The sequence below is a fragment of the Strongylocentrotus purpuratus genome, unplaced genomic scaffold (assembly GCF_000002235.5).
Source record: "Strongylocentrotus purpuratus isolate Spur 01 unplaced genomic scaffold, Spur_5.0 spur5_scaffold_6, whole genome shotgun sequence".
Taxonomy (NCBI): domain Eukaryota; kingdom Metazoa; phylum Echinodermata; class Echinoidea; order Camarodonta; family Strongylocentrotidae; genus Strongylocentrotus; species Strongylocentrotus purpuratus.
In genome coordinates, this window is record NW_022145612.1 from 17,762,007 (window position 1) to 17,789,070 (window position 27,064).

Sequence of the window (27,064 nt, forward strand, 5' to 3'; positions counted from 1 at the left end):
GAGTGCTGGTGGTGTGTCGATCGAGCTATTCGTGCATAAGTATGCTTCTAGGGTTTTAGTAAAGGCCGCGGCGAGGAAATCATTGCGGTATAATGTCCATGCCGTGCGCCGGAGCTTCGGGATAGACTCGAATGTCAGCGATAGGCTGACGACTCGTACTCCAGTAGCCGCGCGTGAAAACTCTACTAGTTATACGATTGATACGAACATCTTCCAGCTCCATTTAAAATTGTAAGTAGATCTAGATCCTATCTTGATTTTCTCTTGATCAACTTTAGGAATATCAAAGAAGAGTTTTCCGGTAGAGAGAATAAGAAGCAAATTAGACTAGATTCTAAGCAGAAGGCCGAATTAAGCTAAGGAGAAGAATGAGAAGGAGAAGAACGAAGGAGAAGAAGTAGGACTAGGAGAAGGAGGATGAGGAGGAGGAGAAGAAGAAGAAGATGAAGGAGGAGGAGGAGGAGGAGGAGGGGGAGGGGGAGGAGAAGAAGGAGAAGAAGATGAAGAAGAAGAAGAAGAAGAAAGAGGAGGAGGAGGAAGAAGGAAGGAAGGAATGAAGGAAGGAAGGAAGGAGGAGAATCAACATTATCAAGGAAGAGGAGGAAGAAGAAACAGAAGAAGAACAAAGACTGATTTCCCATCTATCAAAGACTGAAGCTGGCCAACCCTGGAGAAGTGATCAAGGATTACAAGATAAACCTCTCAATCTCATATGAATATGATGATGATGATGAGGATGTGATGATATTGATAATGAAGAACATATTAAGAGTAAGACAGAAAAGAGGAAGAGGAAGAAGTAGATTATAAGTGGAAAGGAGAAAAAGAAGAGAAGAAAAAGGAAGGAGGAGTTGTGCCGCTAGTTTTTTTTATTTGAATTTATATCAAAAAGTGTACGTGCAGATCTGCCAATCATTTTAAAACATGGCCTACAACAAGAAAATTTGTGTCCAGAATTAAACGAATGTATGAAATCAACTCGTAGTCTCGTACATTACAAAAATAATTTCCTTGGCACTTTTTGGCAGTAGATGAGCTGACGGCAAAAGAGTATGAAGAAAGGAACAGATAGAAAGCTACATTGTAGAGTGTAGACCCCAAGTTAGACGCACAGAAACCAAGTCGAACTTGGGTTGGGTTCCTAGAGGACCATATTCTGTGCTAGCATGTACGCGTGCGTTGACGAGTCTACTCGCATGTAAATGTAGCTCTTATGTAAACTTAGAGTGTATTTTTAACTTGCACTATCTTGTTATCTTCATAAAGAAGTAATATTGAAAGCTACCTTGGTTCCCCTATCTTACACTGAGTTACAGAGCAGAATATTCGTAGGTGATTAGTGCACTTTGAATTGTTTATCAACTCGTGCAAAGAAACAGTTGACTAACATAGCATGGTCTTTTCAATATTCATCAATTGTTATGATCGATCTTTGATTAATAGAATTTCATTGGTTTCTCTCTCATCCAGATCCTCATTTTACAGTGTTCCTTCAAGGAAAACAAGATGTATCATACCAGCAGTCAGTTGAGGGAATGGACATTTCAATCCCAAGAAGAATTGAATGAGAAACGGGCAGCTTCCAACCGAAGATACAGGGAGGAGCATCAAGCCAAATCTGAGGTATGAATTATGACAATCCTACTCAAAGATGAAAAGAGCTAGAAAGATTGATTTCAGAGTTGTCCTTTATCTTGTCTTGTCTATATACTGCACCAGCTGCCGCTTCCGGGCTGTAAACGGCAGTCCCTCATGCATGCAGTTGCGACTGCGTTAGGAGACAACAAGAGGCTCCTTCAAGATAACTTAAAGTTATTCTAATTTTCTGGTGAGGGCATTTCAAAGGAAAATTTATTTTAAAGCTTAAATGTCCAAAGTCGCAAAATACCAAGGACCAACTCATGGCTCTGCTGTAATTATTTGTCATTAATAACACTGAAAGGTGGTTTATCCAGATATCACCTACCAGTAATTCTTGTAATTATTGAATTTATTATTTTTTTAAAGAATACTGAGAGATGTACCATCAAAACCTAATATGCTATTACAAAGAGAAAGGAAAAAATATCCATGCTTCCTTGATAGGTTTGAAGACAGAGTTAACTCCAGAATAGGACATTAGTGAAGGCATTGTAAAGTTAAATTTACAAGTACCGTACATGTGTACATTACTTTTTATCTTTTGTAGGGTAAAGATCCAGCCACTTTCTTCCTGAGTGAAGCAGAGGAGAGGACACTTTGTGAATCCTACGAGTTTCTTCTCAGAGCTTTCTGTAAGAAGTTTCAGCCCCCTGTGCCTCCTGCTGTTGTGGTAAGCGTACCTCCGTACGTACGTCCGTACGTCCCGTTCTCGTGATCGCGTTATCTGAAGAACCGATTGATGGATTCCTGCCAAACTTTGGTCATGTATGTATCTTGCAGAGCCGATGAACTGATTAGATTTTGGGGTCACGAGGTCAAAGATCAAAGGTCACAGGGCTCATTATGTATGCTGAAACAGCTCGTGATCGCGTTATCTGAAGACCCGATTGATGGATTCCTGCCAAACTTAGGTCATGTATGTTACTTGCAGAGCCGATGAACTGATTAAATTTTGGGGTCATGAGGTCAAGGTCAAAGGTCATGCGGCTCATTATGCATGCAAAAATAGCTTGTGATCGCATTATCATTAGAACAGATTGATGGATTCCTCCCAAACTTAGATCATGTATGTATCTTGCAGAGCCAATGAACTGAGTAGATTCTTGGGTCATGAGGTCAAAGGTCAAAGGTCATGGGCTCATTATGTATGCAAAAATAGCTTGTGAACGCATTCTCATTAGAACTGACAGATGGATTACTATTTAACTCGGGACATCTTGCAGAGCCAATGAACTGAGTAGATGTTAGGGTCATGTGGTCAAAGATCAAAGGGTCATATATGTATATGAGAAATTGCTTGTAATCACGATATTCTGAGAACCTGTTAATGGATTACAATTGAACTTGAATTTGAACAATTTCTTCTGTTTTGGTTTGTAAAATTGCTCTATGACGGAGGCATCATTTCGACTGCGCGCAGTCGAAGTTCCATCTAGTTTTTTTTTTATTTGTCTTTTTTCGAGAGAAATGACCCCTTATAATGGGTAGGGGTTTCGAGGCTTGAGCGGCACACCCCCGTCCAAACCAAATCTGAGTATTCCCCCCCCCCCCCTTGACTCAATATGCTACAAAACATTCAGTTATTGTCATTATTTATTCATTTATTCATTTTCCCATTTGTTTGTACACAAAAATTGACAGATATTTTATTTTAACTATTGCGTGAACAGATGTGAATTTCAAGGAGCTAGACAGTTTGAAAGTATACATGTGTATGTGCACCCGTCCCAATATAAACTGAACTTTAGATTGTGATTGCTTGTGTGTATTTCACCATATGGTTAGTGTAAGGTATGTTAATATATATTTCAACAATATCCTGATAAGTGCTGGTAGTACAAGTACACTTCAACTTGTAGAGATCAAGGGAGAATGATCAAGTTACTCTATTGGGGTTATCCTTGTTTTTTATACATATTATTTACAGGTACTGTGTAAAAGGGTTAGCTTTTATAATAGTATTTGTGTCCCACAATAGAGTTTATTTTCTTTCCCAGTTGTATTAGCATCTTACATTACAAGTATGCATAAAGAGTTATCTGCTTACATAAAACAAAGAACCAAAAAAAGAACTGCACATTTTTGGTTAATCTTTAGATTCAGCAAAGTTGAACTGGAATCTATAGGAAGTGTGTAAATTGAACCAAACCGAATTGTATGGCTTTTTATGTCCAGGCATGGAACTTGTCATATTGGAGGTGATGGCAATAAAGATTGTAATAAATTTATTTGTGTTGACTTTCAGGGGTTGAACAAGTAGAGGAAGATACATGATGTACAGATAATAAATCTGACAAAACTGTAACTCAATTAATAGCAGAAAAATGAAAGAGCCATGCATGAATAATGATGAAGTAATAACTTCTTTGTTCTTTTCCTATAGAAGGTTGAGGAAAATGTGTAAGATAGAGGGCAAGGAGACTAAAAAAACTTGCTATCTATGAGACTAGGTGATGGGAATGATTCCTTACCAAAGGGTACTTGCACATTAACTTATTCCACTTTTTTTTTTAATATAGCGCCAAATACATTGATACAACAATGTGTCTAAGCGCTTTACCGTTATATTATAACCCAGGTCATCGGATTCAGACTTACCCGCACACATTGTATGCAAATTCTCAACTCCCTGGGGAGCATTCCGGCCAGTCGCCATTTTACAAGCGCACACTTGAGTTTGATCCAGGGCTCTCTTCTCTGACAATCTATTCTCTGACCACTGGATCATTCATATATATTAATTAAGTGACTGCCAAATTTTATCATTTTCATAGGCTTAGTACAGAAATCTACTCCTAGCTGTGGCCAACGGGCTAAATGCCATATTGTTAGCATTTGTGTACGTATGATAACCATGACCTTTTTCGTTTCTCTTTTATGTGCAGGGAACATCATGTGCCTACTTCAAGAGGTTCTACATTTACAACACGGCAATGGACTACCATCCCAAATACATCATGTAAGTTTAGACAAAATTAAAAAAGATGACTTTGTTCAGTTTTCACACCAATTGTAGTCAGTTCTGACTTTTGTCATAAATCACTGGTTTCTTGAGAAGAAGGTTCACTCGATTAATATGGAGTTGACCTGACTAGTGTTTGTTCTATTACCTGGGCATCGTTTCACGAAACCATCATTAGAACGAGTTTGCAGACGACCCATTGAAATTTGTTTACCGGTATTAAATTCAACACATGTTTCAATGGGATTTCGGTGTACTTGTATTTAGGACGGTTTGGTGAAACCATACCCTGTTAATCATTACCAGCAGCATGTTGGCTATGAAGGTCACTTGGGCGAGTACAAGGTATTTGGTCCAATGTGTTGCCACTACGTCAGTGATTTCATTTACCTGATGATATTATAGTAGAATTTGATGCAGACTAAATATCAAGTTGAACAACACTTTCTTTATAAATCTTGTTTTATTTTTCATCATTCTTGGTGACGTATGAGACAGCAAAATACGTTGAATTTGACCACATGTTCATAGAAACATTGATTTGATAATTTTGTAACCTTTTGTTGTCTGGGCCCCGTCTTACAGAGAGTTGATATCAGTCGCAACTATGTACATAAGAGATAGGAAACTGCAAACTTTTGATTGATGGAAGGACTTGATTGATTTGGATCAATCACAACTCTATGTTAGACGGGGCCCTGGTCTGTTCTTGGTGAGTGATTGAATCTGAATTAAAACTTTAAATTTGTTCTAGGTTGACGTGTGTGTACCTGGCGTGCAAGGTGGAGGAGTTCAATGTCTCCATCTCACAGTTCTGTGGCAACCTTCAACCCGAGGAACAGGAGAAGATGGCGGAGTTGATCCTGAGTCACGAGCTGCTAGTCATGCAGCAGCTTAACTATCAGCTGACTATTCACAATCCATACAGACCCATGGAGGGCCTCTTCATTGACATAAAGGTATCTCGGTCAAATCTCATTGAAGCCTGTGTAAAAGGAAACTGTTTATAATAGTCCTCTGCTTTTCAAGACAACTTATTTCTTTTTAGCAGCCAGTATATACAGGTTTGTGCTCTAACACATTGCATAGAATATTGTCAGATTAAAATGGAGATTTATTTATTTTTATTTATTTATTTGACAAATTTATACAGGATAAAAAAAGAAACGATCAAATCAGCAAAGCTGTTTTTCATCGAAGTCTGGTTAACATGATTAAACATTTTCAATTCTAACCGATGGGATTCTTTTCATTACGTCAGTAAAAAAATACACAAAATAAGGCTTTAAATGCAAGAAAAACTCAATATTAGAAAGAAAAAAATTGTTTGAAAAATGAAGAAGTTAATGAATGACCAGTCTTATTTGTTGAGTGAAAAAATATAATAGCAACAATAAAGACGGTTAGGAATCACCATGGTTAGAGTAAAATAACAAGTGTAAATATACGAATATAATATATTCATATAAATATATTGATGACAAATCATAAAAGATCTCTATCTTTTCCAATTATGAATGGATCTATGTCTTTCTCTGCTAGATGTCAATATTGATGAGCATCACTTTTCTTTAGTGGTTGGAATTTTTATATCCTGAAATTCTCTTATTTCTGTTGTTATATACCAGAAGTCATAACCTTTGACCTTACTCTGACCTTTTACTTGCCACTGTCTCACAGACAAGGTTTCCAGCAATGAAGCAACCAGAGCTGCTGAGGAAAGGAGCTGAAGAGTTTATCAATAGATCTCTAGCTACCAATGCATGTTTACTTTGTTCTCCATCGCAGGTAATAATCTTTCTTTCAACTTTTGGCGAGCTTTGCAATGAAACCTAGCTTTTGTAATTGCTAGCACTGACATTAGTTGAGTGTATTGCTGTGCAGAAGTGCCTTTCGATTTAAAGGTACTATGTCCCTTTTGCAGCCAACCTCAAATTCTGTAGAACTTTGCAGGAATTATGAATATGTCATGTATGTCCTATCTGTGAAATTTAAACGTTAGCAGTGTCCTAATATTCAAATTATGCAAGGAAACCTGTTTACTTGCTAGACTTCACTGTCACACACTATTGAGTGACTGACTGGCTTTTTTCTTCTTTGGTAATAACATACATAAAATGAGCTGTAAAGGGTACATGAGCATTTGTCTACATCAGTAACCCACTTCTTGTGATGGCCAAAATTAAGCTGATGGAATCTATGCGCAGCATAAAACGTATGACCATTCGGTACAATGGTCTAAAAAACAAGACTATTACTTATTGGCTCTATAGCTCCTAAGTCGATTTGACAAATAATAGTCGTTATTTTCCCACTTGAAAACATTTTCAAGCTCCACCTTTTTTTAAGGAAGTTCTAAATTAGTATTATCTTTCAAATGCCGTTGGAATTTAACCTTTTCATTTTTTGGGCCTGCAAATTGGACATAGTACCTTTAAGTTTGGTTGTAGTGTATTTGTTTGTCTTTGGAGATGATTTCAGTTCATTAATGTTGTGGATTTTAACCTTATTTTGGTGCTCGCTCAGTCGAAGAATCGATCAATAATCATGCTACACCCCCTTTAAGTAAGAGGAAATAATATGAACAAAAGATGGTAGTACTGCACAGAGCCATGCAGGTCCACATGAATAGCATAATCCTCCTATGCAGTGACATACAATGGGCAGGAAGTTCTGTTTTATTTTGTGCCAGTTTGTGTCGATTCTTTAGATTTCATGCTTCTATGGTTCTGTGAATGTTCTATGGTGCTTGTATACAAAATCAATACCTACATTTGAGGTAGAACTCTTCATTGACATCGCTCATGTTGTGCATGAAGATGTGGTGTATGCAAACTTTAATTTAAAGTGCAAACACTTATACAAGCAGTCAGTCACATGGTCCACCACTCAGCAAAACTTGCGATGAGCTAAAATATGAAATATGATCTTTGCACAGTATCTCAGACATGGGTATGTAAATGGTTACAAAGGAAATCAAAGTGTTCATGTCCAAAAAGCTGGCAAATTGCCAAACTATGAGTATGAGTATGCATATAATCTCGATGGTTAACCTCAGTTAATATAGTTAATATCCAAGGGCTTATTTCCATTGACAACTCTTTGAATTTTGATTAGCTAGCATGGTGTTGCTCACCTAAATGCAAATAAATGATTTACCCCCACCTCTCTTTCACCAGAAATATATACACACTATGTTTGATAATGAAGTTATGAAGAACTTGTGTCTCAATGTCCATTTCATTGTCGCCCAACAGCCAAGCCGACATAAATGAATAGATAGATAGATTTTATGAAATGCAATTTCATTGCATGGGTATTTAAGTGTCCGGAGCTAAAATGTTAACTTTTTTTTCAATTTTGTGTGTGAATAAGATACTTGTAAGTAATCTGACCAAAGTGTATGTATGTTTACTTACTATTATTACATCATATTATTTCCTTTTGTAGATTGCTCTTGCAGCCCTTGTATCGAGTTCTGCAAGACAAGACACAAACATTGATAAGTGAGTCACTGCATATTTCTTTTTATTTCTTCCTGTTTAAGACCTATTCACCAAAGTTATGGAGAGGCATACATCATCAAACCAAAACAGTCAAGGTGGTTTCACTCTATTTTAACACCCATGTGAAGTTCTTTTATCAAGGTCATGTGAGGAAGACTGTATGTCAAATAATACTGTAGATCAACATATCTTGAAATATGCAGTAGGCTTGCTGGTGCACCATGTGACACATAGGGAGGATTGAGGAGTCCTGAAAAGGACTCTCTGTAATCTTTCTTGAGGGTTTGTAGTCCTGAAAAGGACTGTTGGTATAGTCTTGAAAAAGACTGTTGGTTATCTTTCTTAGCTTATAGTTCTCAGAAGAACTATATCACTTAGAGAGAAGCGGCATATGTTAAAATGTCTAAGGATCTGCTTCTGTATGAATATGTATGTGATATGACAAGAAGATAATCAACATTCTACTATTGTGAGTTACATTTTAAAGATATTATTAACCCTCTACTGATGGTTTGAATCTATAATAATTCCATATGCATTTTGAGTGAGTTTCATTATGGGTTATGATCTGGCTTTGTTTTACTCAAAAGGTTAAAATTGGTTTAGGTTCACTCAAAGTATTAGCTGCAATCATGCTTGCTTGATCAATAGTCCAGTTCACGATTAGCACATGTCCCAAATGACTCGGAATCTTGAAGAGGTCCCACTTTGTACATTTTGAAATAATCATTCCTACAGCGATGGAGGTGCTACATAAATAGCCTTTGTTTCCCCTTTTCAAAGAATACTTCCACCTGTGTATCTTGGAGTGCACTGCTTTGTGCATACATTAATAAGGATTACCGTACATAACTTTCATGAGCATGTATCCAGTATTTTGTCTCTGTGTATTTCACAATTTTGTCTGCAATAACCTTTATCTGCTCAAGCTCAGACTGTAACTACATGTATGAACTGGCTTATTTCACCCCCCCCCCCCCCCCATACCAAAACAAACTTATAGGTACATATAGGAACTTATAGGTAAAGAACATGATTAACAGAATTTCTTATATTTTATGTTATTTCTTTGCAGGTATGTGACTGATTATCTGATGAGGGGTAGAGATAATCCCAAGGATCTGCCAGATATAGTCAACACAATCAAACGTGAGCATGGAAGCAAGGCTACCAGCTATTTCCTATTTGCTTGACTAAATATATTTACATTTATTCTGTTTGTGATCTGAGATATCATCTATGAAGACATCTTTTCTTCATTTAGCCCTGTGTGATTCGGAGGGTCTTCCGTTTCATGTCTCTTATGTGTTCACCGCAACCTCTCTTGTCTCTATTTAACTTTTTTGGGGGCTCCTCATGCTAGTTTGGTAAGGGTTTTATTATATAACATGGTAGGTCTAGGTGCTTGCCTTGGTACTGCACATGCTGCCCATAGGGGGTATCAGGGTCTCTCACTTACCAATTTGATTTGGACTGTTTTAACCATACTGTATACAGAACGTTTATCTTGTAAAGCTGCTAGCTGAACATGGCCTTACATTCTAGGTTATGGATAAAGGAGTGGATATATTGACAGGCTGCAGTACAATCTGGTATTGGTAAGAAGTTTGCACAAGGTTTATCTTTCTATGTCTGTTTGATGAACCAGCCATCCATCTACAAATTTACCAACCCTTATAAAGCCAACACACTGGTGGGCCCTCCAGGGAAAATGCCCAAATATACCCTTTGCCATTTGTAAATCTGGCAGTGCATATACAAATCTGCTATTCAGTGAAGAATAATGAATTTTCACTTCCAATTACAGGAATAAATAGTGAATTTCCTCTGCCAAGCAATGATCAATATTTTTGTAAGTCAGCCATCTGTTTTCTTGTCAATTATATGTCCTAGATATAAGACAGTTAGTAAGAAAAATGCCTCAGCTCAACCCAGAGGCTGCCAAACAACTGGAGAGGAAGCTTGAGAAGTGTCGCAATGATGAACTTAACCCAGAGAGCCATGTGTAAGTAGTCTCTCGATCACTCAGTAGCTTACACTGTATTTAACATTTGTAATCTCCAGCTAGCCCGTCTATTCTTTATGTTATTTCCTTTTATCATGGGGGGTGGGGGGGATGGGGGCTTTATGCAAATCACTTATTTCTATCTATTGCAATGTTCAGATTTTATTTGATTAAGAATTAATACAAATTAAGTAGATTATTTGACTGACTAAAAACACCCAACAATACACAGTAACAACAAAAAGAACAACAATATTATATACAACTACAACAGCAGCAACAAAAAAAGGAAACAAAAAACGCAAAATGCCAAAAAAAAAGCTTGTGGTTCAGTCCTGTCCTTAAAATATTATTGAAATTGAAGTTAATTTCCAAGGATACTACCTGATGATATCACAATACTTGTGAAATGAAGTAAGGGGACCTTTCTCCCTTAATTTCTCCCTATACATTTGCTCACATTGAACCAGAAAACGAAAGAAAGTGATAGCTTTAAAAAAGATTGCTACAGTGTAAGCTTTGGTGAATCTTTGAAGTTATAGGCCCCGGTTTGGTAGTTTCTGGATAGAGAGAAAGGGATTTTGTCTTCATGAAAGGTAGATTGGCAAAATATAGTGGCACAAAAAACGCATCTGCAAAGTGCATAGTTATTGAAATCACAATTCTATTACATAGTGTTAGAACCACATTGACTGTGAGAATATGGAGCTGGTAATCTATATACGAATTTGATTTGACTTAACATCAAATAGACTTTTATTGACATATGTCGAAAAAGAACTTTTTTTATAGACATCACTAATTATTATCCCTATTGCATTCTGGACGCATCATTTCGTGCAACTATATTTTGCTAAGTTTGGTGATTTTTCTTAATTAGATACAAGAAGAGGTTACAGGACCAACTGAATGCAGACGATGAAGAAATCTATGTAAAACATCAACTAGATGCAGAGGTGAGAACACTTTATTAATATTAATCCACCCCCCCCCCCCCCCCCCTCTCTCTCATCTCTTTCTTCCCATATTATTCGCTTTATTTCTACACAGTTTGTTGTATAATACTTGAAAATGGAAACTCTTAATCAAAATTAATAGCAGTTGGTAGGATGAAAAAAAACGCCCTCCTTCTTATAGACAGACAGACATATCAGGAGAGAGAGAGAGAGTGAGAGAGAGAGAGGGGGGGGGGAGAAAGAGAGAGAGAGAGAGAGGGAGAAAGAGAGAGAGAGAGAGAGAGAGATGGAGAAAGAGAGAGAGGCAGAGAGAGAAAGAGAGGGAGACAGAGAGAGGGAGAGAGACAGAGAGACAGAGAGAATATCAGATGTATGAACAGACAGAAAAACAACCAAACAGAAACAGAGAAAGAGAGATGTTAGCAAAGACCCAAATATTCACAGGTAAAAAGTGAGTAAAAGAGAGAGGTAGTGTTACCTTACACTCAGCAAGCCACATTATTGCTTGTAATTGGATGATGCTGTAACTAAATGTATGTAGATGAACAGTGCCATCTGTTGATGAGCTTATTGTAGTACACATTTATAATACCTGACAGCTCTTAATTCAAGGGTGTACTAGTGATCTGATTACGGTATTCATGCCAAAATAGTAAGATGGTTAGACACCAAGATCATGTAGCTGCTTGTATAAAGTAGTTAGATATCTAATATGATCTTACAAGTAAAATGATGCTATGAAAATAAATGTCTCATCCATAATTTGCTCCTGAAATATTGCAGCAGCCATCACTAGAGCTGTTAAGGGGATCCAGGCATTACTAAATACACTATCTATGATAAAATGTCCCTTTAATGCAAGGTGACTGATTGAAAGATTATGGTTTGACCTTTATCATTTAGTTAAAATGTTGAGCTGTTAATATTTCCCTCTCAAAACAATTGGGGGGGAAAAAAATCATTACCAGTATCACTTGGCAATGCCAAGTTTATTTGAAACTTGTAAGGACATGTTGCAAAGAATCTGTGTTTGTTTTCTTTTTCGTAATACAGTTTATAATACAATGTCTGTGTTAGATTAAAGGTGGTGTAGCATGACGAGACTATGTGTCTTTCCTGTGGCCTGACTCTGGGCCAATCAGGTATAAGCCGACTACGGACGACGCGACTGCAGTATTCACGTGCGTGCAACATATGAGAAACCTAAGCGTGAGGAGAACCTTGGTCTGTTTCGCGAATGCTAGTGCGCGCTGACCGTTAATCAAGTCCATACGTTTACTTGCAGTTGTCCAAAAAAAGCCGTAGATGGCGTTGACCAGTATTTGTTATGCTACACCCCCTTTAAAATCCTTCTGAGTTGTGGCTCCAGACAATATATCAATTGACCTCTTTAAAACTAGTTTCATTTAAATGCTTCTTTGTACGATACCCTAATTCATGCGCATTTGCCACTTCTGCTATTCAATGAATTGTTATACAGTCTTTTGTTATACAAGTTTCATATTTCGACATTTAAAAAAAAAACCTTTAGCGTCCCCGCCTGCTTCCTTTTTTGAGGCCACCTGCTTTTTTCAACAAAAAAAATTTTATTAAGTTTTTTTTTTTTAATGAAAAAAAATTGAATAAATTATAAAAGCTGGCGGCCATCTTGAAAAATAGCCCAGCCAGATGTCTTGGAAAATGTGCCGACTGCTGAACGGCCATTTTGGAGAAAAAAGGGCCTCCGCTTTCCTTTTTTTTCCAAATGGCAGGATGCTAGACTTGTTTTGTTTGTTATTGGGCCTAATAGGCTATAAGATGTATGCATATGACCTTAGAAGCCATAGAACCATCTTGGGATTGATAATCTTTCTTTGTGAAGCATAAATTCATACAGTTAATAGGATAGGTGACAGTACAAGTAAGAAAGCTCACAAACAATATACATGTACATGTACATGTCAGCTCATCTTAAAAGATGAGGACAAATATTCCTATTCGAGGTTAACATTTTTGTGACTTGTGTACTAATCAAACAGTAGAAATTTATAAATCTAACGTATAACGTATCTAACGTATAACACAAATCCTAGTAAATGTACCAATGTAACCCTGCCACTTTGTTTCTTTAATTCAATTCAAATACCTCTTGTTTGAAGAAGAGTTCAAGTACACTGGTCCATCTTTTGTTCTGTAGTTCAAGTGTATTGTATCTGGTAATGATAATGAAAGTTAGTTAACCATAAAGAAAAACACTCATGGAAACAAGATTGAATATCCTTCAAAGGAAGAAGAGGAAGAAGTTCTGGGTTAACAATTAACCTTTTCTGCCCTACTTTGACACATGGAAATGATTGTCATCTGGGATATATCAAATTTAGTGGGAAAAGTAGCTTAAAAACAGACTGATCAAATACGGCAAAGGCTATTCAGAAGGCTGTGTCTTTGATTCTTGCATTGTAATACACTATTTACAGGAAGGTTAAATCTATGCAAAATGTTATTTGTTCATTTTTGTGAATATAGAGCATTGAAAAAGAACTAGATTACATGTAACAGTAATGGTATCAAAAACAATTATGCAAAATGTTATTTGTTCATTTATGTAAATATGGATTTATAGAGCATTAAAAAAAAAAGCTAGATTAAATGTAACGGTAATGATATTAACAAATATATTGGAAATAAACATAAAAAATTGGAAGGAGAGGTATGGAACATGATCGCGTGTTTCATGACTATCAAGAGACCCATGCCAAGTATTGTTATGAGTAATTATGAGCCTCCTTCACTTTTGATGAATTCTATTTAGTTTAGTGTAGACATAAGGGCCCCATATTCTACTTAAATTTAGTGTTTAGTCAAGACGATGGTTTTAGGATTTTGTTCACAAAGAGGTTTGACATTTAGGAAGTTGATGTGAGGTCTAAGTTTTTCTTTGCTAAAGGTGATTTCAGATACAGAGTCAGTAGAATATGGACCAAGACTTTCCACTTGAAGGCTACGCTCACTCTGTCTACATGTATATCTGAGCCCATTGTATGCTCTTTGTCTACATCATTCCGAAACATTTTGCATAATTTACAATATTTGCTTTTTTTCTTCTTCTCATTTTCATTAAAGCAAGTAACGGCAAACACAAATGGTTTAATTGCACTGATTCACTGTGAAAGAATTTGTATAATATTCCTGCTATGTGGATTGTTGTGGGTTCTCAACTTCTCATGGGTAATTTGAGTTAACACCCTTCAGCTATTTACCAGTACCTTTTAATGAGTGTTATAAATCACCAATAGTATACTTTACTTTAAAAAATTGATGGGTCTTGACTTTTGAATATCATAGCTGCCAATCATTCCTATTTTGGAGATATGATTCCAATTTTTTGGCCTTCAAGCTGTTTCAAACCCTAGATTCTTTCTTTTTTCAGAGATATTCTGTGTGAAGAGTATACAAAATGGACTGTATTCCCAATTTTGCCTTGAGAGATTTTTTTTTTTTTCTTTCTTCTATGAAAGGTTGGCAGGCATGATACAATGGACACACCCTCCACCCAATTCTAATAAAGGGAAGGCCATTCATTGTGAATTTCTTATCTGAAAGATGACCGAAAAAATTCTGAGTCTCTTGAAGCAAGTTCTTGGTAGCACACCGAATGTCGCTACCAGGCGCGGATCCAGGGGGGGGGGGGCCGAGCGGGCCTTGGCCCCCCCCCCCCCCCCCCCCCCCCGAAAAAAAAAAAAAAAAAGAGGAGAGAGAGAGAAGGAAAGAAGGGAAAGGGAAAGAGGAGAGAAAGGGAAAAAAGAAGAGGAAGAAGAAAAGAAAAGAGGGAAGAAGTAGATCGGAGGGGGGGGGGGGCAAAAGGACTTGCCTCCCAGGCTGTTGCCCCCCCCCCCCAATCAAAAAAAAAAGAGAAGGAAGGAAAGGGAAAGAAAAAAGGAAAAGAGGAGATACAAGAAAGGAAAAAAGAGGAAGAAGAACAGAAAAAATAGGGAAAAAGACACAACAAATCGTCTTCTTTCTCTAATGATTTAATGAATCGTAAGCTTCCGCTTAGCGCGGGAGGGGGAAAACTCAATTCAGACGAGGATTATTTTTTGGGAACGGTACAACAAATCGTCTTCTTTCTCTAATAATTTATTGAAATGTCAAAGCTTCCGCGTTTCGCATAATTTCAAATTTTGCCCCCCCCCCCCCTTTAAAAATCCTGGATCCGCACCTGATGTATATACAACGGCAACAGTTTCAATATAAAATGTAAGTTCTTCTTACTTAAATTATTGGTCTGGAAACAATTATTTGCCCATTGTTGTGTATTGTATTACATTTTCGCTGACAATGAATTCACATTGAAATGGTATTTTTAAGTTTCCCAGGCTTATTTAGGAGAACAGAAGATTGATATTGTTTAGTTGTACGATAACATCACTCAGTTTGATTTGATTTGATTGAAGATATATCTCATTAAAAACAGAGTAAAGGCTATACAGTTTCAAACAAACCTAAACCATTAAACTTCAAGCTCACTCACACATGATTTATTGCGACACTTTCAAGGCTACTTATTATTTCAAGTTCATGTATATACAAAGGGCAACAGCTTCAATATTAAACGTAATTAAATCAATGGTCTGGAAAATGTTAAGGCCCATTGTTGTATATTATACAACATTTTCCATAATGATGAATATACATTGTATAATGCAATTTTCAGGAAAACCATACTTGTCATTACTGTTATATTTGTTATATGATACTAAAGCAAATCGTTTCGCTTATCGATAAGATAAATCAATGTGAAGTACGTGTCAAATAATGAAATCATTACGTGCTATTTTTAACCGGACTAGACATTTGAAACGTATAAAAAATGTATACACTATTGACAGCAAGCAAGTTTTTTAAACAAAGAATTCAGAAATTGAACAACATTGTACATTTTAGTCTACACGGCATGCTCTACACCCTTAGTTGGACTGTAAACAGTTGTCTTCTTAAGTCTTCCATATAAATATAAATTTAAAGGAGGTCAATAATCATTATGAAAACACCACTTTCGTAAGGTTGACACATCAATATATATTGTGCACACATGTAACAATATGATAATATTTTTTCTTGGGGGGGGGGACTGATATGTGAACATTAATATTGATAGGTCGCTTCACAAAAGTGGCATACATAGTCCTTTTTTGTGGATAGTTTTTTGAGCAAAACACAAAATAGGTGGAAGGACGGGGTACACGTCTTCCTTCAATTTTCTGAGGGGGATCGTCCCCCATGGATAATTTGAAAAAGTGCACACCAACAAAATGTATAGCAAATACTGACTAAAGACTGCAACACGCTTTAAGGCTCTGGTGGACCCAAGAGTACAGCGTTTAGACTAATAGAAATGCTAAAATCTTCTCGCTCGGTCGCTACGCTCCTTCGCATAATATCCTAAAAATATACAAGTAAATATTGAAGAAAATATGTATTCTGTTGGTATCACGTATGTACAAATTACACTGTATAATAACAAGATTAAAAGTTATAGAAATAGATCAGTGTTCCAAAAATGAATATTCAGCTTGCTCTTTTAAGAAGTCCCTTCCTGCTCAGTCAAACTAAAATTTACCTAGTAAATATTTACAACCCTTCGGACTGCACACTAGATATCGGCAAAGTAAAAGTGAAGCGTGAAAAAAGTATATTGCTTGTTTTTATGCTGTAGTTTTGCTAAAGAATGTAATTTTGTAACACAACAAAACTTCAAAAACCTGTGAGGGGTTTACATATAAGACTTATCATACAGCTTTATGGGGGTAGTCCCTTCCGTCACCTCCGCCTCTTTCACTGGCGTACTGATGGGGGGGGGGGGCAGTACCCCCCCCCAATACAATTTAAACATGGGTTATTTTTAATTTGATACCAGTGATTTACAAGTATTGCTAAAATGGCAGTATTTTTCCATGAGCTCCCGGGGGCCCTACCCCCTGGAACCCACCAAGGGCCCTAAGGCGGGCCCCTGTTTGCTCATCTGGCCGTAATTAAATGCCTAAAGTCCTTGAGCTTTCGGGGGCTCTGCCCTCTGTACTCAACCAAGGGCCTAAGGCGGGTCCCTAGATGCGTAATTTGGTGCCTAAAAGCCCTTCCGTTATGTATTTCTTATGTATTTCTTTGTCTTTCTTTCTCCATATTCTCTGCACTCTCCTTATGTATTTTTTTGTTTTACCTTTTCTATTACCTTCTCTTCCCTGGGTATACGTGCTTGCACATGTACTATATATGGCTAAACAGTTTTGTAAAAAAATATATGCGCTAACGGTCAAGGAGTAAGAAGAAGGCAAAAAGAGAACAAAGACGGCATCCATGGAAGCCATGTGAGAGTGTCCACTTTTTTCGCTTTTACTTTCACCCTTGCATTCTTTCCTGAATCAGAGTTTTCTCACACCTTGTAGACTCGTGCAGGTTATGATCTTGTGTGGGTGTGTGTGTGTGTGGTGTGTGTGTGTGTGCGTGTGTGTGTGTGTGTGCGTGCGTGTGTTTGTGTGTGTTCGTGTAACGAAATAACGTATACAATAGCTTGGCAATTCTCATGGTTATGAGATACAATGTGAAAGGAAATGAGAGAATAATGGTCGCGTAGCTTAAATCAAAGTTCCCCATTGCAGTCCTCTCTTTTTGGATATTTTTGCATTTTGTTTTTGTAAGAGGTGTAGCACCAGAAGAAAGAAGAGGAAGAAGAAAAGAAACGGGTGAAGAAGGAGATCGGGGGGGGGGGGTGAAAGGGCCTTGCCTCCCAGGCTGTTGCACCCCCCCCCCCCCTCCAATAAAAAAATAAGAGAGAAGGAAGGAAAGGGAAAGGGTAAGAGGAGATAAAGGGAAGGAAAAAGAAGAAAAGAAAAGAAAGGGGATATCATTTGCAATTTTCCCGCCAGTGGATCGAGGAGGGGCAAAAGGCCCTTACCCCCCCCCCCCCCCCCCGTCCCCGCTATAACAAAGAGAGAAAGAAGGAAAAGGAAAAGAGGAGAGCCCCCCCCACCCCCCCCCCCCCCCCCTCCGCAAACCTTAAGGAGGAGAGAAAGGGAAAGAAGAAAAAAGAGAAATGCGTTTGTTGGAAAATGACAAATTCCTAAATTTACAGCCAGGCAAGAAATATGATTCTTGAGAAAAGTTAGGGCCCGGGGATCGGCTGGAATCGCAAGCCTCGAGCTCCCCCCCCCCCCCCCTCCATTTTTTTTAAAAAGGTATAGTAAAGAGAAATAGAAATAAAGAGAGCAAGAAAGAAAGAATGGTTAACTAGCTGCTCATCTGACCGAAATTAAACGCCTAAAAACCCCTGAGCTTCCGGGGTTCCGTCCCTTGCACCCCGCCTAGGGCCCTAGACTCCCCTGGATGCTAATCTGACGGAAATTTAATGCCTAAAACCCCTGTTTTATGGGGGCTTCGCCCGCTGGACCTCACGCCAATTAGTGTCCTGCCAGTGTCACAAATAAGGTATAAAAATATGTTCATCTGACCGTAATCAAATGCCTAAAACCCCTGAGCTTCTCGGGTCGGACAAGGTATCAAAATTTGTTTATCTGACCGCAGGCGCGTAGCCAGGGGGGGGGGGGGGGGGGGGGGGGGGTAAACAAAAATAGAGAGGAGAGGAAAGGAAGAGGACGTAGGGAGAAAAATGAGCGAACAAAAAACATCTTTGAAATTCAGACAAGAATTAAGAGTATAGAGAACGGTACAACGAATCGTCTTCTATCTCTAATAATTTAATGAAACGTCAAAGCTTCCGCACTTCGCGGAGGGGGGGCTGAATTAAGACAAGGATTGAGAGTATAGAGAACGGTACAAAGAATCGTCTTCTATCTCTAATAATTTAATGAAACGTCAAAGCTTCCGCGGTTCGCGGAGGGGGGGGGCTGAATTAAGTCAAGGATTAAGAGTCGAGAACGATACAACGAATCGTTTTCTTTCTCCAATGATTTAATGAAACGTAAAAGCTTCCGCGCTTCGCGCGAGACAGGGGGGGGGGGAGAGGGGGGGGGCTGAATTAAGACAAGGATTAAGAGTCGAGAACGGTACAACGAATCGTTTTTTTTTTGTCAATGATTTAATGAAACGTAAAAGTTTCCGCGCTTTGCACGGGAGGGGAAAATTGCATTCAAACGAGGATAATTTTCGAGAACGCTATAACGAATCGTCTTCTTTCTAAAATAGTTTAATGAAACGTCAAAGCTTCCGCGCTGCACGGAGGGGGGGGGGGGCTGAATTAAGAGAAGGATTAAGAGTCGAGAACGGTACAACGAATTGTGTTCTTTCTCTAATACTTTAATGAATCGTCATATATAGCTTCCGCGCTTTGCAGAGGAGGGAGGGGGGAACTCGCCCCTCCCTACATCCCCCTGCATTACGTCACTGCTGGTCACCATTACGTACCAATATTTGGCTCGCATACTTTCAAATTTGGGTCCCCCCTAAGAAATCCTGGATCCGCGCCTGGTCGCTACCACTTATCTATACACACAACAACTAGTATTTCCTACTAACTTCACCAAATCTGGTTGTATGTGCACTAAGATGCTATATGCATTTCAAGAAACCTTACAAAATATGTACATCTCACATTACAAAAAGGAATCCCCAGAGAATAATGGATGATTAATAATGATGGGAAAATCAAGTTTCTAGTCACGGCCATTTGCGTCAATACAGAAACAGTTTGCATCATATACTGTTCCACAGAAACAATATTTGTTTCAGAATCCATACATTCCGTCCTTAAAAATGAATCCCTCACAAACTTAGTGACTATTATACCCTCATACAAAAATGAATAGAGAAGAAGGAAAATGCTGTTTCTAACCCAGTTCCTTTGCAATTTCATCTGATATCTGAAAGAAACCATATACTGCACAAAAAAGTGTATCAGAATGCTCCTCATCACAAACATCCCAAGCAAGAATGAACATTATATGGGGGAAATTGAATTTTGTCTGTTTGAGAATCATGTGAATTCTGTTTAAAATAAAATTAACTGATGCCTTTTTATCTCCAAACAGACAAGTTTCAAACTGGTTCATTTATTAAACTCATTTAATATTCACAAAGAGAACCATGTGACAGCTGCAAAATGACTGATAACGTAATAGGATAACCTTTGTTTTTAAAACAGTTCTTACAAATGAACTTCTGTAAAAAATTAAAAAATGAATTGAATTTAAATGGTATTCATATGTGAAAATCCACATGGCAGCCCAACGGCTGAATTGCATGGAGTTTATGAAATAAATCACAAAAAACAAAATGTCTTACAAATCCATACATTTATGTCATAGTCAAACAAGAATATGACGTAGAGAGAGAGAGAGAGAGAGAGAGTGTGTGAAAGAAGAGGCGGAAAATTGAGGAAGAAGAGGGTTAGAATACATGATAAGAGATATAAATATATTATGATATTATATAGTAAGACCAAATCAATTAATGTTATAATATTCAATATAATAATAATAATAATTAACCGTTCTTGTATAGCGCATAACACATAGCAATAAAACATGTCCCTAAGCGCTCTAGAGAAAAACACAACAGAATACAAAGACAAGATCTACTGGGTAACAGACAAAATGGATGAATTGAATATAGGTATGGAATTGCTGCAAAGAATAAATAAGTTAAAATACAATTACATTGGGCAAACTAATATAGAAATAATAGAACCATTTATTGTAGGCCATAAATAAGGAGTTGATAATAGTGAAAATGTAACAGAGTGAACACAGATTGGATTTCAATTTTCAACAATCATTGCAAAAACATTACAATAGATGCATGATATTGAAAAAGAAATGTCACAAAGCGTGAACAGAGAGAAACGTACAGTTGGTGTTTCACTGTAAAAATTTGACTAAACTATATTCCATAGAAATTAATAGGACTCATGGATGGTATCCGAGAGCACCTTGTATCCAGTGTAAATGGAGCTGTATAAATTGCGACTGTTATTATTATTATTAATAAAGTTCACATAAGGCTTGCATTTTCTGTTTTAGGGGCAATTAAATCCTTAGTCCAAACAAAATGCGGAATTTGCCTCCCAATGGGCTACAGATTCTAGCTTGTTTATTGACTTTATGCAAGCATGAAAATGTGATTCTCTTTTGCACATAATTGTTTTGGATTGACTTTCTGGGTCATTAATATCAAAACTGTCTGACATAAACAAAAATTGTGAGTCCTTGAAAATTTCATTTAAACCTCAGAATGTTTTGTTATAGATGCTTACGGTATCCCATTCATTGGCTCACAAACACAAACATGTTGATCTGGCTGATATGCATTTTATATCTCATCACTGTGTGTTTTCCATTACCGTTATGTTTCTTTTTACGTTCTCTCTGTTTCTCTCTCTCTCTCTCTCTCTCTGTCTTCAATTTTCTATCATTCTTTGTCTCATTATGTCTGTCTATTTATAAATCCCTATTGGTGCAGAGTACACATTTTCATGCTTGTTTATTGACTTTATGCAAGCATGAAAATATGATTTTTTTTTTGCACATAATTGTTTTGTATTGACTTTCTGGGTCATTAATATTGAAACTGTCTGACATAAATACAAATGGTGAGTCCTTGAAAATTGCATTTAAACCTCAAAATGTTTTATTGTTAAAGATGCTTACCGATAGGTGTTCCATTCATTGGCTCACAAACATGTTGATCTGGCTGATATGCATTTTATATCTCATCACTGTGTGTTTTCCATTACTGTTATGTTTCTTTTTACGTTCTCTCTCTTTCTCTCTCTCTCTCTCTCTCTCTCTTCAACTTTCTATCATTCTTTGTCTCATTATGTCTGTCTATTTATATATCCCTAATGGTGCAGAGTACACATTTTCATGCTTGTTTATTGACTTTATGCAAGCATGAAAATGTGATTCTCTTTTGCACATAATTGTTTTGTATTGACTTTCTGGGTCATTAATATTGAAACTGTCTGTCATTAATACAAATTGTGAGTCCTTGAAAATTGCATTTAAACCTCAGAATGTTTTATTGATATAGATGCTTAGGTGTTCCATTCATTGGCTCACAAACATGTTGATCTGGATGATATGCATTTTATATCTCATCACTGTGTGTTTTCCATTACCGTTATGTTTCTTTTTCGCGTTCTCTCTCTTTCTCTCTCTCTCTCTCTCTCTCTCTCTCTCTCTCTCTCTCTCTCTCTCTCTCTCTCTCTCTCTCTCTCTGTGTCTTCAATTTTCTATCATTCTTTGTCTCATTGTGTCTGTCTTTTCATATATCCCTAACGGTGCAGAGTACCTATTTTCCATTTCTCTTTTTTTTTTTCCTCAATCATCTAGTCATGAAATGTACTTTTAGTTTTTTGATTTTCTTTTTTTTTAAATCATAAGATTGAGGGGAAGAATGATGTCTTATAGGAGGGTAGAAATCTGATGGCTGAAAGGCATTTAAATAAAGTGCTTATAGGAAGAGGAAAAATCTTTGATTCTTTGTTGCTAAAAAGAGATTTAATGTGACATCAAGTGTGACAGTTGGAATGTAAGTACTGTGTTTACCAGTGTCTATTTTTAATCTGTATTCAGCCAATCATCGGATCATTAACTTTATTCAGTCATTCATGGACTAATCTATCCAAAAATGTGTTTAATCTTTTGAGCATGCTTTGGGAGACAAATCTCTTTGTGCACCAACTTTTTGTGATGTGCAGGTGTTTCCATGGTTGTATGTTCTTGGTTTTATTGCACAATTTGACTTAAAAGTGAAAAGCTTCCTGTCGTAGAAATGTCTTCAATGCATGTGGGACTTAAAATGATACTAAGCTGTTTACTTCTTCCAGTGTATTTACTCAGTTATTGTGAAGATATTGGAATAAATAACGAAATTATGTAAGACAGACAAGTAGTAGTATGGATTGGTATTCATGAGCTAGCCTTGTGTAAGGTTATAAGCTTTGTCACATGCTGCAGAGATTTGATGTAGGAAAACCCTTTCATGTTTTGTCTGTTTAGCGGGTTTCAGTATCCTGTGACCATTCATGGCCTTTCTCATGAGAATAAAGTTTAAATAAGATTAAGTAGTTAGAATTATTGACATGTAGACCACGACATGAGGATAACTGTCTGGTTTCTTGACAAAATGTCAATAATTGTTTGAGGTTGGGTGTAAGACTCGATCAGATTGTTATGCATGTAGACTGGCAGCTCATGAAAGTGCGATGTTATGAGAATTAACATAGACCGAGCTGATGTGATAATTGATAATGACAATAATAATCATAATCATAATTATAACTCAACTGCTATGTACCTTGGGATTACAAATTGCCGAATTATTATACATATACAGTGTACCCAGTTTTGACTAAGATTCCATTTGTGAGGGTCTCAAATATTCTAGGAATTTCATCCTACCTCTGAGGAACTGACTCACTACACCTGGATAGCGAGTGGAAATTGTAGATTAATGTCTTTCCACAGGATAATTTATCTAGTAAGTGGTCTTACTTGTAGGTCATTTCAGATAAGGAAACGATTAGACTGTATAAATCAACCTAAAATCAGAAATACCACTAAGATCCATCAGCATTTTAGATTTCAGACTATTATATAAGGAAATATTCAGACTTTATAAATCGACCTAAAATTAGAAAAACCACGAGGAGTCATTGAACTTTCAGTTACTGTTATATATACATGAAGCAACTTTGATTTCACGGTGAGTACAATTGTGCAACGGGCATGGCAGGAGTCATGCATGAGAGGTAAAATTAATTAAAAAGAAGAATTGTTATTGTTGATTATTGCGGTTACTAGAGATGTTTGTTTCTTTGTAAAAACTTGAAACACTCTGTAAGCATAATGCCACAAGCATTCTATTTTGGGGTTTATTAGGTGACCTGCCGCGAACCATGGCGAAGCACCTATTGGTTTCATCCGAAAAAAGTACCAACTTTGAATCCTTTATAACTCAGAATGGCTACCTTACCCCCAATTTTTTTTCTCATTTTCTGATAGGGTATGAATTGGAGATGCGATATCATGTATCACGTTTGCTGTTAGAATGCTTTGATGTTAACAAAATGGCACTTAAAGTGAAAAAAGGAATTTGATTTGATTAGGTAATATTAGCTGTTGTTGTTTTGAATATATCTTGTCTATCCCTATTCTGATGTCTCCAATATTTTATTATGTTGTAGCTAAGACCTAATTCTATGTATAATGAATTGATTTTCTGATCAGAAGACTGCATCGTGGTCAAAATTATGATTTTAGGTGAAGACTGCATACTCTGACATTATGGTTTTTATTTGTATGTGCTATCTCCCATTGAGTTTGTGTTACATTTCCGTCATGGATAGTCTACACGTTTCAGACCTTCTTGTTGTACGTGTTATACGAATGGATGATGGGATTATTTCTCGCTGACTCTGTGTTATTAGGTGATCATCTGCGTGGTGTAGCAAATCTCCTAATGAGTGTAGTCTTTCAACATTCTCTCTCTCTCTCTCTCTCCCTCTCCCTCCCTCTCTCTGTCTATCTCTCCATCTCTTTTCCTCTTCTCCTTTTACTTTTGCCGACATATAAACTTCTGACCACAACAAGTCCTCTGGTTATGATTAACGCTCCTTCTACTCCTTATCCTTTTCACCGACCCACCCAAGCCACCGTCAACACATGATACTTGGCTGGGTCGTAAATCTACACATCCAGTCCAGCCTTTTGGTCTCGTTGTTCATTTCGGTGAATGCCTCATGGTTTTTACTTTTCTCCATCGAAACTTCATCTCTCACACAATTCTCATCTCACCTTTTTCCTCACGATTCTCAACTGTCAACGTCGCTCTACTTGCTGCTCTGTACGAGCCGACATATTCGCCAACTCCTGTCATTCATTACCACTGTTTCTATATCCTTGATTACTAAATGAGCTTGTACATAGGCCTGCTATGAGTGGAGGGTGGAATTTCTTTTATAAAGACCAAATCTCCCATTGAGTTTCTACATGTGTTATGTCTTGATCAAAGCAGCAGATCACCTAATTTGTCGCTGTGACAAATTCAATGTCTAGTTTGCAATTGTTTCTGTCATTTCTTTGTTTTGCTGTAATTGGGAGGGAGTGTTGACAAATATATCCTCTCGGAATCAAACAATAGTTTAACTGAATGTTCAAGGCTACAAATAATTGATATCTCAAATCTTTCAAATGAGTAGGGTAGAGAATGTATGATAGCTGTATGAGGAGCAAGGAAAAATAAGTAAATCAAGATAATATTCTCAATCATGTACATATCAGGAGGTACCATAATATGCAAATACATACTAGCTGTCCTTTCTGGGAAATGTGATTCCGGCAATTATTTGTTTTTTTATATGAACATCTGTTCATGATGAACAATTACAATTCCATTCTATGTCAGTTTCTATCAAAAAACATGTCCATTACAAGAAGTCAGATTAGCTTAAAGATAAAGTTAAGTTCTGGTCATGCGAAAGATTGTGAAAGAACATTGTGAAAGAAATGGTGTGGAATCGATCAGAAAGGGTGATCATCTAGCATCTAAGTATTTGTGTGTATTGCAAGGTTCTGGAATCATCAAAATGATAAGAAATTTAGCCAATTCTTGGTAAAGTTACAAGCACTGTACACAGAAAGATGTATATGGGACTACACGTACACAAACACGTGGCGTAAAAACCTGTCCAGATTTTTTACGATGTTACATGCCATATTTAGAATATGAAGGCATTTGAAGAGCCATGCTTTTCAGGGAACATGTTTTATCTGATGTTTTTCCACATTTGCATAATAACAATTATGATAACGCTCACAAATTATTTTTCACCTCTTCCCATAACTCAACCTTCTCTTTTAACAAGTTTTGATTCAACATATATTTTTTTTTAAACATTTTTTATTTTCTTCTTTCAATTCCCAGGAAACAAGGAGAAAAGAAAAGGAACTGCTGATGAGTGTATGACCTATCGTCCCTCCCTTCCTTCCTCCCTCTCAGCTCTGACTTCAAAACTGGAGAAAGAAGCACAATGTGAAGATCAAGAAGAAATAATGGTTTGTTGTAGAACCGTGATCCAATAGCTGGTTGCTTTAATATCTCGACAAGTACTTTGTTCCTGCTTCCTATGTTTATTTGGATCAGGAATGTCCATGTAGGATGGTAAAGGACCAATAAGAGATATGGAACAAAGTGGAAGACAATCTTTGAACCCAGTACACTCTGTCTAAAGGAAAAGTCTGTGGATTGAGTGGCAGCTGTGACACTTACATACTATTTTATTCTACGATACCATTATCCAGCACTAAATTGGTATTTTTGAGGGTTGCCAAGACTAAGAGTCATTGTGACTTCCTTTTTCCACATGCCTGCATGTGAATACTGTGAGTGGTGGCAGGAATACTCCCAGGGAGTGGAGATGGTGCACACTGTGTGCTGGCTTGAAATCCAATCACCAAGGAAAACAATAACAGGGTAAAGCACATTGGAGGTTACCACGTGATGCACACTGAAGATGTAAATAATACTAATTAGGGCAGAATCCATATATGACAGTGAGAATAACACGGACGTCACCACACGTTTGATCGTCTTAGTTTAGCATCATCTCCAAGGTACTTCATGGTTCTTCAAGATCTTCAGAGGAAGTTCTGTTATTATTCTCATCATCCTTCCCTTTTGAAGGACTTTGAATTCTGAGCAGACCGGCTTATAATATTTATAAGATTGACATATTTGCTTATTTTTATGCCTCCGTTACGAAGTAGCCGGAGGCATTATGTTTTCGGGTTGTCCGTCCGTCCGTACGTCCCGTTCTCGTTATCGCGTTATCTGAAGAACTGGTTGATGGATTCCTGCCAAACTTTGGTCATGTATGCATCTTGTAGAGCCGATGAACTGAATAGATTTTGGGGTTACGAGGTCAAAGGTCAAAGGTCAAAGGTCACAGGGCTCATTATGTATGCAAAACGAGCTCGTGATCGCGTTATCTGAAGAACTGGTT

General features: G+C 37.3%; 1 protein-coding gene across 1 annotated transcript; it reads left to right on the forward strand.

Moving 5' to 3' along the window:
* On the forward strand, nt 1-26,806 carry LOC582289 (cyclin-H). Its single transcript, XM_782248.5, has 11 exons — nt 1-231; nt 1,471-1,623; nt 2,189-2,311; nt 4,527-4,600; nt 5,358-5,562; nt 6,284-6,391; nt 8,054-8,109; nt 9,185-9,258; nt 10,003-10,114; nt 10,995-11,070; nt 25,987-26,806. The coding sequence occupies exons 2-11, from the start codon at nt 1,507-1,509 to the stop codon at nt 26,026-26,028; spliced, it is 987 nt and encodes a 328-aa protein (XP_787341.3). The 5' UTR covers nt 1-231; nt 1,471-1,506; the 3' UTR covers nt 26,029-26,806.
* Nucleotides 26,807-27,064: the final 258 nt, after the last annotated feature.

Bases quoted from the DNA above. Each gene is read 5' to 3' on its own strand.
- LOC582289 (XM_782248.5), top strand. From the start codon at position 1,507: ATGTATCATACCAGCAGTCAGTTGAGGGAATGGACATTTCAATCCCAA. The intron at 2,312-4,526 runs GTAAGCGTACCT...TTTTATGTGCAG, and splicing joins CTGTGCCTCCTGCTGTTGTG to GGAACATCATGTGCCTACTT. The intron at 4,601-5,357 runs GTAAGTTTAGAC...AATTTGTTCTAG, and splicing joins TACCATCCCAAATACATCAT to GTTGACGTGTGTGTACCTGG.